The sequence below is a fragment of the Besnoitia besnoiti genome, chromosome V (genome assembly GCF_002563875.1).
Source record: "Besnoitia besnoiti strain Bb-Ger1 chromosome V, whole genome shotgun sequence".
Taxonomy (NCBI): Eukaryota; Apicomplexa; class Conoidasida; order Eucoccidiorida; family Sarcocystidae; genus Besnoitia; species Besnoitia besnoiti.
In genome coordinates this window covers 3,101,475-3,117,213 of record NC_042360.1, presented here as the reverse complement: position 1 = coordinate 3,117,213, position 15,739 = coordinate 3,101,475, and the positions used below count along the sequence as shown (strand labels likewise).

At 55.7% G+C, this 15,739-nt stretch overlaps 2 protein-coding genes and 3 non-coding genes across 5 annotated transcripts; 3 read left to right on the top strand and 2 right to left on the bottom strand.

The window, feature by feature from the left end:
* Positions 1–1,370: 1,370 nt before the first annotated feature.
* Positions 1,371–5,684, bottom strand: BESB_062570 (putative IMP-specific 5'-nucleotidase 1; the record flags this gene model as incomplete). Its single annotated transcript, XM_029364671.1, has 7 exons — positions 1,371–1,515; positions 1,879–2,053; positions 2,496–2,591; positions 2,769–2,980; positions 3,481–3,613; positions 4,084–4,237; positions 4,551–5,684. The coding sequence occupies 7 exons, from the start codon at positions 5,682–5,684 to the stop codon at positions 1,371–1,373; spliced, it is 2,049 nt and encodes a 682-aa protein (XP_029219379.1).
* Positions 5,685–8,084: 2,400 nt separating this feature from the next.
* On the bottom strand, positions 8,085–12,166 carry BESB_062560 (uncharacterized protein; the record flags this gene model as incomplete). Its single annotated transcript, XM_029364670.1, has 3 exons — positions 8,085–9,881; positions 10,388–10,605; positions 11,173–12,166. The coding sequence occupies 3 exons, from the start codon at positions 12,164–12,166 to the stop codon at positions 8,085–8,087; spliced, it is 3,009 nt and encodes a 1,002-aa protein (XP_029219378.1).
* A 1,939-nt stretch (positions 12,167–14,105) lies between these two features.
* Positions 14,106–14,185, top strand: BESB_063840. Its single transcript has one exon. It is a non-coding gene; the product is annotated as a tRNA-Leu (tRNA).
* Positions 14,186–14,693: 508 nt separating this feature from the next.
* BESB_063850 lies at positions 14,694–14,773 on the top strand. The gene has a single exon. It is a non-coding gene; the product is annotated as a tRNA-Leu (tRNA).
* Positions 14,774–15,431: 658 nt separating this feature from the next.
* Positions 15,432–15,511, top strand: BESB_063860. Its single transcript has one exon. It is a non-coding gene; the product is annotated as a tRNA-Leu (tRNA).
* The last annotated feature ends 228 nt before the right edge of the window (positions 15,512–15,739 follow it).

Sequence of the window (15,739 nt, the reverse complement as noted above, 5' to 3'; positions counted from 1 at the left end):
TACGGCGGTAGAGTCTGGGAATCTGGGTCGTAAACCAACTATGGCACGAAATTCGTACAGGATGAATCACATTAGCCTTCAGTGCTGAAGCAGTCGCACATGTCGAAAACGACGAACAACACACATGCTGTCCCGCTCTCCCTCTGCGAGTTACGTCGGCACTGCCGTGTACACAATGCGCTAGCTGTAGTTCAGTGCAGACGGGATGCTTCCGCCCCCGCGAACACAATAGAACGAATATCCGGAATGCCTCAACGTATGCAGGAATAGATACGCAGAAAGACTGCTCTTGGCGAGGCATTTCGTGGATGTTCTGACATGCATGTCAACCATCCAGTTGCTTGTGCGCGCATGCCCCGTCTGAAATCCTTTGCGTCTAGAGCTAGACGTGGTAAAACCCTGCGCGTCATGCCCATCCTCGCTTTTCTGAAAGTCGGGCATGCGCCTTGCCAGTCACTACGTGCTAACTGGCTCCTCCCGACTGCTGCTCGAGGAACTCTCAACGCGTTTTGAGAGAAACCGACGCGGAGTGCCTGTCGAATCCCCAAATATAAGTCTGTAAGTCTCAGGCCGGTTCGCCACCGCCTGAGCTCGTGCGGTGCAGAAAAGCCCACAGTGCATAGGCCCCACTTTTCGCAGATGCGTTTAGCGCCCCTGCCTATGCACACGTAGAGCGACACTTCTAAAAGACACAGACGCTAGGACCAACTCTTCGCGGGAATATCTTGCACGAAGAAAGCAACTTTAAAGACATATGTACAATTAGATATATACATATATTTGTGCACGTATGTAGGGCGCCGCAACACTCAGCGCCCTAGGCAAACCTTCAGCCGTTCAAACGGGGTGAGGACATAGCGCCGCGTTGCGACTCTCAGGTCAACAGCGCCACGGACGTCAGTGCACATCCACGGCAGAGTACCCCCGTCCCCCCAAGGGGAAATACGACGAAAGAAGGGCGACCCCGTCAGAGTCCCCACTCGCGAGACGTCGAGTCGGCCGCGTATCGGGGTGACGCTCGGTCTAACCTCGTATACCGGGTGTCTTTTGCTTCTGTGTATTTTTGCGTACAGCACACTGTTTCTGCCTCTTTGTGCTGTCTGTCTGTTTTGGTTTGCGAAACAGTGCTCACGTGTGCTCCTGCAGAGCGAGCACGGGCTTTAACAGCCACCTGACTGTGCTCAATCGTGTCGGTGCCTTCTCTGGGTTCGCTTTCGGTCGCGTGTGCCGCAGGAGAACCCCGCTGCGTCTCGAGAGTTGCAACTCCGAGTCGACGGCTGCGCGCGAGTTCGGATGCATCTTGGGCTTCGCTGGCAGTCACAGAGCCTCAGCGCATGTGTCCACTGGGCGCCGCAGCGCCTTACATTTCGCTAGGCCTGCTTCCGCGCCTGCTGCGCCTTCGAGTCTACCTCCGGCAACGGCGCCTGGGGCGGCGCCGGGCTCACCAGCAGCAGCTCATGCAGCACGGCCGCAGTCTCCTGAGGGTTCGCGATCCACGCTGTCGGCGAGCAGACGCTGCGGAAACACGCGGCGCAGATAAACAGTCCGAACTGACGCCGCGTGCGCCCGCCTCAATGAACAGGGTTGCATGCCGCATGTGGACAAGATCCTGCAACGTCCTCTCGAAGGCATTCAGGCGCATGCTGTTGGATTCCCTCATCTTTTGCGTTCACACAAGCCGAGTAAACGAAGAATGGACTCTTCGTAGAACCCTGGAGAAGGCTTACGTTATGAGATACAGATAACCGAACGCACGCACTCAGGTGTTGAAGGAGATTTTGCCTAGAAACGTGAACGTCCGCAATACTACGTGATGAGTTCCTGACCCCGCGCCCACGCCGCCCCCCGTCCGCAGGCATGCAAATCAGGGGCGCTTACCGAGCCGGCAAGTCGTTTCCGCTCGCGCCAAACTGGTCGCCGACGTGAAGACACTCGCGCGGCGAGAGCTGAAAGAGCCCCTGAAGCATCGCCACGCCTTCAGCCTTGTTGCCGATGTCAACCCACACGTCTTTGCCGCCGTTGAACGCGCTCCACGGCACCATGCATTGCGGGCCTGAGACTCACAGCCAAAAAACAAAACACACGCCTTACACACAAACCTCACCCGAGAGAGAGCGCTCCACGCCGCACGCGCCACCAGACGCAAAAGAGGAGAAGACCATGAAGAGACCCCGAAAAAGAGACGATCCCTGCAGATCATGCACACACAAAGCGCTAGACAGCAAAAACAAGGCAGAACGAGACGCCCTGCCAACAGCAATAGATATATATATTATGATACACTCAAATGTTATGCTTTTGAAAGGATAGTGTACACATGACAACCTGACGACGAAGGATTCTTCGAAGGCAGTTACAGAGAAGCCAGACGGGAGTGTGTATGAAGCAAACCGATGTGGGTTGACGATCCCGAGTGACTCAGCGACCTCTAAGCAGCCTATCACTTCAACTGTTCAAATAACTACATATATTCAAGCGGATATGCGCACTCGTACCAAATTCGTCGCGGATAACGCGCCGCACGCGCATGACGATCTCTTCCAGGTTCTCTCGGTGCATGCCCCCGTCGCTGACAAAGCCAAAGATACTCTCTGGAGGAGCGACAACAGCGAAAGGCAGGCCCGAAAATGGACACAGCACGGCGTGTAGCTGCTTCTATGCGCACATGTATCCACGTGTATATACATGAGAAAGGGTGAACATGCATCAATCCAGACACGTAGAAAGGCTTCAGCTTCTGTCCAAGTCGCTTCTGCTGCGCAGCCTACCGTCGTTGTCTTCATTGACGGGCTTTCGGATGAGGCCGACCGCTCGCGCCTTCCTCAAGATACACGCGGGAAGCTTCAGGTCTTCGCTCAAGGTGCGCAAAGCCTCCTCAGCGAGATCCAGAAGGCGCTGCGCATCGAGCGGACAGCATCCAGGGCGGAACGAAGTCCACAGTGCTTCATCGACCGGGGCGAGCGTGAAGGACGGCGAGAGTCTGCGAAGGAGCGAACGGAAGATAAAAGCAAACGAGAAGGACCCATCCAAACCCGCAAGGTAAACGCTGCCACACGCGCTCCTCCGCGGTGATGCACAACACAGAACCAGATTTGACGCTGGAGCCAGCGAAACGCAGCGCGGCAATAGACAGACGCGACGGCGCTGCGGCGGGGAAGCACACTGCCGGGGAATGCAGGTGAGTTCCCCCTGGCCGCGCGCAGTCTGGGCGAACTGGGAAAGGTGCGCTACGCGGTACAGAATGCAGTCTGACCTCACACTCGGTGCTCGCCAAGGCCTGCGCATGTATATACACGGCGTTTCACTCGCGCATGTTGCATGCAGCAGCTGATCGGACAGTTCGCGGGAGTGGTGTGGAGGTTGTGGTGTCACGCGAAGAATGCTGCCGCCAGAATTCGATCGCCGGTCTCTCACGCAGCGGCATCTTCAGGGCTCTACCAGAGGCAACGTACGTGGCGCCCCTCGAAAAAGTGGACGTACTGCATAAGATAGTTTGACTCTCCCCCCATAACGTAAAAGTTTCCCGCCGCCTCGGCAGACAAATTCGCGTCCTTTAAATACTCAAAGAGCAAGCCGAGCCGTTCGTGGTACCGTGCGACCTCGTATCCATAGCCTGGCAAACAGAGGAAGGGCGGCGATGCGCTCGTGACTTCCGCTCAGGAGCCTCTATCCGAGTACGGAAGAAATCCGACGCCAGCAGCCAAAGCGACACAGCATACAAGCCTCCGGTGGAGGACATTTACACGCACAATCAAGGCCACAGAAAACCCGCGTGTCGAGATCACGCTGCACCGCCCTTCTGTGCCCATGCACACATGCAAATACATATATATATATTTATATGCAGATATACGTAGAGGCGGAATCGTTAGGGGCATAGGGTTTAAGCCGCCGCGTGCTACGTGCAAGATAACCGCAGAATATCGGCATTCCATGGAGTCGAACAAGCGACACGGACTGCACTAGTGGAGGCACAGATTTGTTTTGCGAACTGTAGGATGTGTGGAACGCCAAATATCAGCGAGGGAACGTAGCCGCTATTGCTCCAAGCCAGGCCTGCCGGCCACAAACCCTGCCGCTCGCCTGCAGCTGTGACGACGGCGACTTTCGTTCCCCGTTGCAGCAGCGCAGCGATTTTCTTCGCGATTCTTGTGTCGGTGAAGTTTGCGCCGTCCGGGTAAAGAGTCTCGTCTCCGTCCATCGTGATTAGCCGCAGCTGAGACCTGCTAGCGAGAATCTAACCCGCGTGCACACGTGTCAACAGGAGAAAGAGAAAGACTTGCTCGTGAAGTTCACAAAAAGGCTTTCACGCGGCGCCCTTGCTCTCGTCACCTTCCCAACACTCAGTCTCGCTCTGCGGTGTCCACCGTCTACGCGCTGCCTCCTTCGCCGCTTGGTTCCGCCTCAAGACGAGGAAATTGAGAAGAGACTTCCTCTTGAGACTTGCCGCTGGCCAACTGTCGCTCTGCTCTGAGCTGTTTGGTGCATCTTCCGTGCGCGGAGCGTCTCTCAGCACTCCTCCATGGCAATATGCGTGGCTGCAAACTCACCTGAGCCAAATTAAGAATGGTGCGGCACTCGTGAAACGAGGGCGGCACGACCTTTCGCTTGGTCATGCCGGTGATGGCGTCGACCCTCTGGAAGGCCTCAACGAGCCGCAGCTTGGTGAAAAAAGGGACTTCCCCGCCGGCAGTGTGGCGACAGCCGCCATACCCGCTGAATGCGCCAAAGCCGAAACTCCAAAGATGGGAAAGGCCAGACCCTCCACAGGCTCCGCTCGCGGTGTGCGGCATGCCAGCCAGCGGGCCGCTCGGCATATGGCTTGAGAGAGAGCCGAACGAGGAGATCACTGGCGGACAGAACAGAGGCCACCGTGTTCCGACCTTCTTCGCGGGGTCCGACGCAGACACAGCGCGCTCGGGAGGGGGCGAAGGTCCCAGCGGCGGCGTCGAGGAGGACGGCGAGGAAGCGGAGGAGCGAGGGGCGTTCGGTACCTTCTTGTCGGCATCAGGCTCCGCTTCTGAAGGAAAAGAAGCGAAGGCGTCGTCGGCGCCCGCGCCCTCGTGGGCCTCGCTGTCGTCCGCTGTCGCATCCGACAGAAATCGCTCGTCGCCGCCACCGCCCAGCCCCGTGGCTGCCGAGCCGCTCGTCCACAGGGCGTCGGCACGAGGCGATGTGAGATAAGGAACGAAGGAGTCGTCGACGACGATTTCGTCCTCGATCGCCTGCAGCACGCGAACGACCAGGGAGGAGAAGCAGTGCGACTTGAAGAGAGCTATGAACAGTTCTGTCAACAACGGAAGAAAGTGGCTGGCTGTGAAGTGACCCTGCCGGCTGCCCCCAGCTTGAGAAAAACCGGCGTGCCAAACGCCAGCTGCGGAGCCTTCCCGCGAGAGGCCCAGTGGAGATGCGGGCGCGTGTGAAGGGCCGCAAGTGCGTTTCAGGCTCGCCGGGGGGCAGAACGAATCGGCGGGCGAAAATGACGGCACGGACGCGCAGAAAGCCACGTGCGATGCGCCTGACACAACACTTGGATCCGTAGATGGACAGCGCGAATGGCTGTCGACGGGCGACGACGTGTGTGGAGCGTCGTTCTCGCCGCTGTTGGAATACTGCGGGAAATCTGAAAACGCCTGCGCCGGGCGCGGGTGGGAGTGGCACCCTCCTGGACGGTGAGGCGCCATGGCGGGCGCGAGCTCGAAGGGGGCTTGGCGGGCACGCGAAAAACAAGAGCGGCACAAGTTTACAAAAAGATAAATGAAGTGACGCCGCAACGGACAAGCCACGTCAACACGGGAAGGGAGGAAAAGGTGAAGGCCGGTAACGCCAGAAAACTATGTCTCGTTCGGAAGGTCGAGGACGGAGTTCCCAAGTTGTGCCACGGCGGAGTTTCTCGTGTCCACGCGCGTTCCTGAGCCTGTGGCACGCACGCAATTCGAAGACACCGGTCTCCCATAAAAGAAAAGACTGACCTCGTAGTGTCCTCAGCAAAATGCTCGGTGCTGAAGGCGCTGCAGTGGTATTTCACGTATCGCTATTGAGTTCGCCCGCAGAGTTGCACATCCGCGTGCCACTGTGCTGCCATTGTCTGGGGCTCTGCATGCGCTGGAAGCTAGCTTGTGTGGCAGACCGGAGATTTTTTCTCTCACTGTGCCTTTTGGCCAGGAAGAAAAGGGGTGTACAATTGCACAGTGCAGCGCGGGTGTGAAATCGTCAGCGGGACACGAGTTTTTATTCTATGATCCGAAGTCCTTGCTGCCTTACACGCTTCTGCGGCTACATACACAACGGCAGGCAACTGAAAACGCCTGCTGGTGGCGATCGAATCTGAGGCACCCAGCACTTCATCAACTTGCGATCACTGAGAGTTCCCATTACTCCTCCTCAAAGTTCCCTCGGCGATCCGACAGGCATGCCGTAGAGTCTTCACCATGAGGGGTGTAGCCGCTGTTGCTTACGATCCAGAAATTCAAACCTGCAGGTTTGAACTGTCAAACAAGGCACACATATTGCTCACCCAGCAGGCTGTAGGGTACGTGAACTGACAGTGAGGATACGTGTCCAGGAAATGATGGCGGATGATGACTAATCTGAGTTACGTCCGAAGTGTACGAGACGTGGTTGGGGGACGGCTACTGCTACTTTTTTCTGACAACCAGCACGCCTTTGTCTGAGATACTTGGAAAGGGATTAAGAACCAGGGTTCTTCATGGCTCGCAGTTTCTTCTAGAAAGGCGGTGCGCGTTACTGCTGACAGGCTTTAGGGCGGAGACCCAATGGGATGAAAACTGAAGTGACGACGTCTTGAGGTGGTAATGTGTCATCCATTCCAGGCACTTTGACACGGTAATTTAGATAACAGCGGATGCTTCAGTTCGATTGTGTTGTTTCAAGTGACATGCACAGATGCCTGAGCAGGGTGCAGCTGGAAGTGCGGCGAAGTCACATACAGATTGAAGAGATGGACCTCGCGCGGTGCGAAAACAGCATGTATAAAATGTGCAAGGCACATGTCACGGTAGCGCAGACCACCAACAAATGGAGAACCCCAGAACAGAACAGACAGACACATCAGCGTTTTTGAAAAGTGTGTTGGATCGAGGTGTAACCGTCACACTCCTGACAGAAAGCCAAGGCGTCACGCAGCCGACAAAGAGTCCATCGGGAGGTACCTTGACAAGGATGCTCGCCCCGCACCGGCGTAAATCACGGAATCGCCGAGTATTGAGGCCAGACATAGTTCTACGAGTATGTGAGCCTAAACCATAGGGACTCTACGCAGATCAGAAATCCTGGTCATTGCTATGCGACACTTCTACGATACTATCAACCACATGCACAGAACAAGGAATTGCGATGACTTAGGGACGCAGGTACCACCGAGGGATCCCCCCTCAGAGCACCATACCTGCACTGGGAACCAAGGCTGCATGGCTTCATGCTGGTGGTGTCAATGTTACAATAAGCCAGAACTCCCCCTCTCGTACTCCCACCCTCTTATACCGGTTTCCCGTGCCTTTCGTCTTTCTGTTTCCCTATGGCTGAACTAATCTGGCTTTTCAAAGTTGCGGAAATAGTTGTCAGGGCTTCTCGGTTATAACGAGGATTGAAACAGACTCCGCGAATGAATGTGGGGGTGCGATAGCTGGATGCGGGCATCAGATAACGACAGTAGGGACCAGAATCTAAAGCCTGTGTCATCACGGCGGATTACATCCTATCTACTTAGTGCCGTATACCTGGCTTTTCGCATGGTACATAATATATGCCGGATCATTCTACGTTCAGTGGTAACAGAACCGGTATTCGCTGGAGCCGGCTTCTGCGCCGCTCGTTATGTGTCTCGAGATTGCGCAGCCTCCTCGGTCGATGAACCCTTAATACATCCCACCGTTCAGTATCCCTCTCTGTCCGTCTTTCGCCGCAGAGCGTCAAGACTCTTAAAGATCTGAAACCCTCTTTAGGTTTGTCCTGTCAGGCCGGGCCCCGCTGTCTGTGTTGATCCGTGATAGGATGGCCCAGAATACATTTGGGCGGTGGGAGTGCGTAGTCGATTACTGTGAACTGGGCAGGCAACGGCGGCTCTAGCGGCGCGTCGTCATCCGTCGCTTTGGGGAGCCCCGGTGAAAGCACTTCACCCGCATTAATTTCTCCTCCTCAGCTGCCCCAAATGCGTCCATGTCTTCCTCAAAATTGCCTTCACTGTGAGCGATGTCACACCCGCCGTGCGATGAGTCGTCCAGTTCGTTCGGCCTGTGGGATGTGAGTCGCTGGGCCTGACCCCCTTCCCCCTGTTCTTCACGTGGAGCGTTTGGCACGGTGTCAGGGTGGTTTCCATTTTTGAGTTCGGTGGCCTTGTTTCCGTGAGCAACGAGGCGGCGCCACTCGTTGAAGTACTTGGCAAGATGTGTCCTCTGCGCCAGATCGCCTAATTCCTGCCGTTTACGTGTTTGTTCGTTCGCCTCTGGGGGAAGAGGGATTAGGCCAGTGTTAACGGCAGCCTCCACACACCTCTCTGCTGCAGTGGCTGCGAATGCGTCAGCAGCAGTTGCTGCCGCCGTCGCGGCTGCGCGAGCAGCAGCTGACGCAGCAAAGACTGCCTCAACAGGAGCAGAAAAAGCCCCTCTAGGCGTCGCTGCCCCTTGAGCCGCCGCTGCTGCCGTGGCTGCTGCGCTTGCTGCTGCGACAGCTGCAGCCATGGCCGCTGCTGAAGCCGCCGATGCCACAGAAGCGGCGTTTCCCCGTTCGGTGGGTGTTTTGGATCTGGAAGGTGTGGAAGATGCACTGTGAGGAGGCGGGATGCCCTCGTTTTGCATTTGCAAGTCGTGGAAAGAAGGCGACTCTGCTAAGCGCCGGAGAGAGCTCAAAAGGACGCCCAGTTGCTGGCTCAGTTCCGCAGCTGACGGCCCTGCCATCAGACGGATGCTCTTAGCGTATACAGGCTGAGATCCGTCACCCACTCCTGTGGAGGCCCTCGTCTGCGGAGGGAAGTCACCGCCGGCACGACCGCCTTTCTGTTCATCGGTCTGCTGTCCGCGTTCCAACACTTTCCTCTCGCAGTCGGCTCCCTGCATTGCGTCTGCAGCGGCCTTCCGAAGTCGCAGATCGGCGGAAGGCCTCGTGACGCCGCCGTGGCTCCGCGGCCCTGGTCTGCGAACCTGCCGCTTTCTCGCTCGGCGAGCACCGCTACGTGGTGTCGCTTTAGCTTCGGCTGCATCGCCCGCTGAATTCCACTGACCGGCTTGTGTAGAGTTTTCGGGAAACGGAAGTTCCCCCCTGGCCGGCAGTTCATCCGCACCGCCACCGTCTCGATCGTCAGTCGCCGACCGGCTGTCGCTACTCGTGTGGCTAAGCCGACGCAGGAGGAGGGTCTCTGGGGCATGAGACAGGAGAGGGGATGTGGGCCAGCGAAAGTGCCACTGAAGACGCTCACTGACCGCAGAGGTCTGCTGCGCGAAAGACGCTAACGGTTGCAGCTGCTGGCACAGAGGGAGCGGGAAATGCTTCTGCTGCAGAGCCTGCAACTGCCGGACTTGCCGCTGCAGCCCCGCGTTGTCGAAGTCAATAACGACTTCAAACTGAGTATCGAGCAGGCTGGGCGGCTCTACAGCGAGGTCCTGCCCTAAACAGCTCGTGCCCGTAGACGAAGCGACAACGACGGGAGGTACAGTCGCGTATGAGGAAGCGGTGAATGTATCCAGTTCCAGGAATCGAGGCTCCTGCTCAGGCGTATGCTGGTCCGCTTGTAGGTGTTGGCATGCTTCTGCTTTACGGCGCTGAAGAACGTTCTGCGCCGCTGTAAAGAAGGCAAATCTGTCGTGAGCTTGGTCACCGACGGCAAGAATGTTATAGAAGCTGTCGGCCTGCATGGGGGTGCTGTCCTGATGCCGGATCGTTTCAGAGAGCGCAGAAACTTTAACGCCAATCCACGCTTTAGACAGTGAATAACGGAGGCTAGAACAAACGTGTGGACAGGACCTTGATAGCTTGACAGGAGAACTATCGAAGGGGAAAATGGTCAAGCGGCCATACGCATGTGGGGGGGCACGGTGTAGGAGGTTGGGAGAGACAACTAGATATTTCTCGTTCCCTGTCTTATACGCATTCGCCACTATCTTCGTCACCTCGGTTCTGTGATTAGTGGTTCATATATCGGATGATTTGCCTACAGTTCACGCCGTAGAATTCTTGAAAAATGGGGCTGGACAATGCGGCCATTTGTTTTAAGGGCGGGAGAGGTTAGCAGGCACTACTAAGGGGAACGTGTCCAAACTGTATAGGTCACGTGTCGCGTTCACACTCTGGTAAAGGCCCTTAAGGTTGCGATGCCAGTGTAATCCTGATACGTTCGGCGGTTGTGCGCAGCTGCTGTAGACCAACAGCTCACCAGGAACGTGTCGTCTTCGCCATTCCACCCGGAGCATTCTCCTTGTGCACAGATACGACCACAGCCTTCCTCGTCCGAACCGCTGTTCTCTCCACTGCAACTGCTGCAGTAGCTGCTGCTGCTCCGTTGTCGGGCGATTGACAGACTAGGAGAAAAGCGAACACCTGATTTCGGTCCAGTGGAACCATTTGTGCGGCGATCGCCTCGAGTTTGCAAAGCTGACCGCAAAAGAATTTCGCGGGGCACCATAGGCTTATGACATCATTCATGCATTGGCGTGCAGCAAGAGCTCATGATCTTGTTGGCGAACCTCCTTTTCCGCAGCGATGGAGAAGGCTTTGATTTCCCGTACAGTAAGCAGCATGATCCGTAGCTCTAGTTTTCGCGGAGACTCGCAGTTAAAGAGTTGGGGGGCAGGATAATCATATTGGCAGCCGCATCGTGCGAACATCATCCGTCGCGGGCAGCAGTAGGTACGTAATCGGGGAGTGTTGCGGAAGCATCTTTGTCGCAGTGGCGCGGCTTCGAGACCGGAGATTTGCTAAACGGTTTGTGCGGTGCGGCGAGCCTCCCTCCTCAAACTGGACATACGGAGCCCCCCTCAAATGAATTTATTTACAGCAGTGTTTGCATAAGATCCCTGCAAGCTGTGTTGCAGTATCTCTGCTAGCGCAATGGAGACGATGAGCTACAGCCCGTAGTTTACCACCTACCGGACTGTCGTTTGGTGGTCTGCCTCCTGAGCCTTCGCCGGTTCCCGTCAGTTCTCTGTCTCGGGTTCGTACCTTTTGACAGCCGGCTCGCCTGAAGCACTCCGCCATCAGCCGAGTCTACGCGGCCCTGGTGGGCGCCTCCTGCCACGTCTCGGTGAAGTGAACTCGATGCACCGCATACAGAGCCTCCGCGACCGACGCCGTTGGAAGTCCTCACTGACCCTTCGCCTGGTGTCGCGGGTCCAACGATGGCATCTCTATCCTCCAGAGCCATGGAGGCGACTGCAGCTGTTGGGGAATTCTGCAAAACGTGTGGTATCCGTTCATACCGTGGGTCGCCCCAGCTTGGAAAAAGCCTGTAATGCTGCGGGCTTGCAGAAATCTCTTCCAGTCGCAGTACACCGCCGGACGAGGGCCCACGAGGACAGGGTCGGGAAGACCGGGATGAGCGCCCGCGCATGAAAGCATCGAGAATGGCATCGAAAGTGGCTGTTTTCCAGAGGACGGCATCAGCGCACCCGACAGCTTCGCAGACGCACCGCGCGCTCATCACAGCCACTTCCCGCTGTCTCATCAACGCTCCGACGCGAGGCATCAGCTTGTCGAGACTGAGACGGAGCCACCGGGTATGCGCATTGCTGACAACCATTACCATACCCAAACTGTGCGCTGCTTCCAACACCTGCAGAACCATTTCTTCACATACTGTCAAGGCGTCCTGTACGTGTCTGGGCAGATCATCGAGGGTCCTGAGTTGTAGCGGGTTCAGCGGATCGACCCCTGCGCAGCGAAGCCAAGTGGAGGGGAACAGCGTGTCATCCCAGTCAAAGATGAACAAAGTGTTATTGGGGCCGCAGCGCAACGTTTGCTGTGCAAAAGGCACCTTCCGTTGCTCGTCAGCTGACGACCGAGGAAGTGTAAAATCGAAGGACCTCGTGTCTTCGAGGTGGTTCGTTATGCCATGCAGGCTTGTGGCAGTGAGCAGCTGGAGACATCGAGCTAAGGCGTCATTTGCATGGAGTTCGTTTGACGGGCTTCTGGGAACCGGGTTAGGCAGACGGAACATGCTTGCTCTCAAAAGCTGGTCTTGTCCGCTGCCGGCTGCGGCGCGAACTGCATCTGTTGAAACCTCTCCCAGAATCTCTCTATGTGGAACGAGGCTGAAAGGCAGCAGTAGTGGCGCTGCTTGCAAGCAGTTGCTGGTGCTTAATGGTACCCTTCTGCTTTCCAATGGTAATGGCGAGCGACGTATATCCATGCTCTGAGGAGCACTCCGCTCCCCCGATACCCCCAGACCCCCCACCGATGAGCGAGGAATTACTGCCGACATCAAAGAGGGTGAGATTGCGCACTGAGTTTCCTGGGAGGAGATCGAAGGCTGCCCTCTAACCGGGGAATCCACCAAGAAAGGACGAAACCCACGATGCACCGCTGATGCTTCTGCCCTCTCGTTGTTGTCGGGTTCTTCCCTCTTTGCGAGTCCCTTGTTAGGCAGCGAGAGTGCAGTTCCATTTCTCATATCAGTGGCATTCTCTGATGAGCCGGGTTGTACCACTTCGGGTGCACTCGATACCAGTTGGTCGGCAGAACATCGGTTATCTTCGCCGCTGAGATGCAAGTGGCTCAACGCGTTCACGAGAGACGTCTCGGTGGTGCTGCGGCGCAACAAGGGCTGTGCAGTAGCCGCCGACTCTTCCGCAGGAGCTGCTGTTGCCTGCGATGAGATTTGGGGCGCAGGGGCGACAGAGGCCACACGCTGACAGACATCTTGCAGTCCGTTGCGACGACCACGCCCGGAACGCGGACGGCGACCCATAGTGTGGCCAGGTACGAGGCGCGCTAGAAAGCATGCGTGTTGCCTTCGGTCTCGCGAGGGATCACCAACTGCGTTTCTTATGGCGCTACCTACGCCGTGTATTGGATCGGAGGGATGTACTCTATCGTTGTTACGACAGTTGAACCTCAGGAGCGAGATGTAGCTCACTCAAGCAGAGCCAAATTGAACATGTCCTGGCCCATACTGAGGATATATGCAGCGCTGCATACACAGGCCTGTTCGCAGGGAAGTAGAGAGCCGGTGATAGCGCAGCCAAAAACTTTACCAGCACTGCGTTTCAGCCCCGCAGCTCGAGCGGAAAATATGAGCTGAAGAGCGAGCAAAAGTGCGACCCTCCGTAGCTAGGTAGTATGACGTGACTGCGATAAACGAAGTGAAGCTGATGGCGCGGGCGGTGAATCGGCAGGGCTTCACAACCCGCAGACACTGTTCCTAGACGATACAAATAGTGCGATGAAAAACGAGCTGTCCCGCCGTCGGTTGTGTATTCGGAGGGACCGCAAGCCCCTTCTATGCTGACGGCAGAAATAGAACTGAGAGGCTTTTCTTGAAAGACTTTATTGCTATATACCATCTTCCGTGGTTGCACCCTGTGCCAGAGCGGACGCTTCTTCCCCTAGACGTAGAAGGGCCTGGGGCTGCAGCTAACACCATTGAGTCTCTAGAAGCAAAGCGCAGCCCAATACATGCCAAAGGATGGACTTGCGCCTGCGGCAAGCAACGCTTTCAAGTTGCCAGCAAGTCTTTCCTTGTTTCCCTTAGTTTATGGATGCTCATAACAGAGGCAACGGATGAGAGCTGTCGCAGTCACTTGCCACATTCATCCCGGCCCCTGGTCGCCGAAAAGGCACCACACTACTGTTGAAGGCGTGAGGGAGTTTCTCACATTCGGGAGTGAACGATATTGTTATAGCGATAATCGCAGGGCTTGCGTACAGCAGTGTTACCGGCAACGCACGCGGCCCTTTCAGCCTACGCATGCAAGGAGAAAAGCCGCACTCGTCAAAACTGACATCAAGACCAACGAAGAACGTGGCTGGCAACAAGTGCTTTTTGAGGGACTGATTTTCCTGCCTAGCATCACTTAGTGATTTCAGCACACATCGGGCGCAACAGGAATAACAACTATAAACATTGATACACGACTGGTGCCGGGATGAGCGCCGCTGTCAGGATGGTCGAGTGGTCTAAGACGCTACGTTCAGGTCGTAGTCCGCGAGGGCGTGGGTTCGAATCCCACTTCTGACAGACATTTTAACTCTGGTTTGTCTCATCTCATTAATACGTTTCTGTTCTGAGAGCCATGTGAGATCTTCGTTACACGTTACTTTTGCCACCCTCCAAAATTCATCAACGAACCAGATTTCTCTGTGCGCCGAGGACAAGAGACCAGCCTATCGTATGGATTGTCGTTGGTGAGTCCGCAAGCTCCTCAGCGTATTTGATGAGATCCATCAGAGGTTGCGGCAGAGTCGCGAAAAACTCTACTTCTTGCCAGTCATGCAGGCCCACATTAGCATCGTGCCACCGCGCGACACTTCACTAGCCGCATTTTCCGAATACATTCACTGGGAGACGCTATAACACCCGTGAGGCCCCAGATGAAGAGCAGACCCGGCATATTCCTGTGTCCTGTCTGATAGTTACAAGTGCTGCAACCGACGGGCAACACAAAGAACACGTTCAGCCCAGGGGTTTCTTGTACCACTTAGGCAACAGCTATACGTACGCGGCGGCGACGCAAACAATAGCCATTGTCAGGATGGTCGAGTGGTCTAAGACGCTACGTTCAGGTCGTAGTCCGCGAGGGCGTGGGTTCGAATCCCACTTCTGACAATACTTTTCCTCTTCTAATGCTACAGATGCCAATCTAATGTGAACCCTCCTTTTTGACTATCTGCGTTCCCCCTCTTGTGTAAACATTATTTGTTGATGTTTTCGCGCATCGGTCGAGGACCGCAGTCCTATGACGCCAGTTCGACTTCCCGGGTAGATGCTCGCACGTTCTTAATGCTTCGTTATTGAAACATGCAAGCTTTCTGATAACAAGCTGGGGGACAGCCAGCATAGCAGAGACTGGCGGTGACATGCTTGTTCGCTTCTGAAAACGTTCTAGATAAGACGCCGATACTACTGTGGCGGAGTGGACTATGACGGTGAGTTGAGGTCCTAGACCGCGAGAGTCTGAGCTCAACTTCCAAGTTTGACACTATTTGATCGTGCCCCAGGAGGCCAGTAGTCCTGGATGGCTTTTATTCGGTGTTTAACCTGGTTGGTAATTTTCACATACGCCTACAGACCGGCGTGCTCATGACGTCAGAACCCGTGTATAAACACAATGCCGACACGGAAAAGCGATGTTCCCCGGAGCTTTTGCAGCCGCCTATTTTTTATCTACTCAAAGCTAGCAGACATACCATTTTAAATGAATAACATGATTTCAGTAGGACAACCCTGTATCCTGTTCCCGTATGTCTCCGAAACGGGTGCCAGGGTCATGATGGTCGAGTGATCTAGGACGCTACGTTCAGGTCGTAGCCCGCGAGGGCGTGGGTTCGAATCCCACTGCTGACATCATTTCGTGCTCTCACGTTGTGAAATTACGTCGCAGTCAGCTGACAAATATGTGTGCATATCTCAAGCGCACATACATATTTTGATGGTGTTCCATTCTGACGAGCGCTTCGTGGGAGAGGCAAAAGCGTCCCTCCCCCAGAGCACTTACAAGGGATGAACATGCCAGCGCAGACAAATTATATCCGGGTACGCCGCCCAAAGAACAGGAAAACCAACATTGTGACA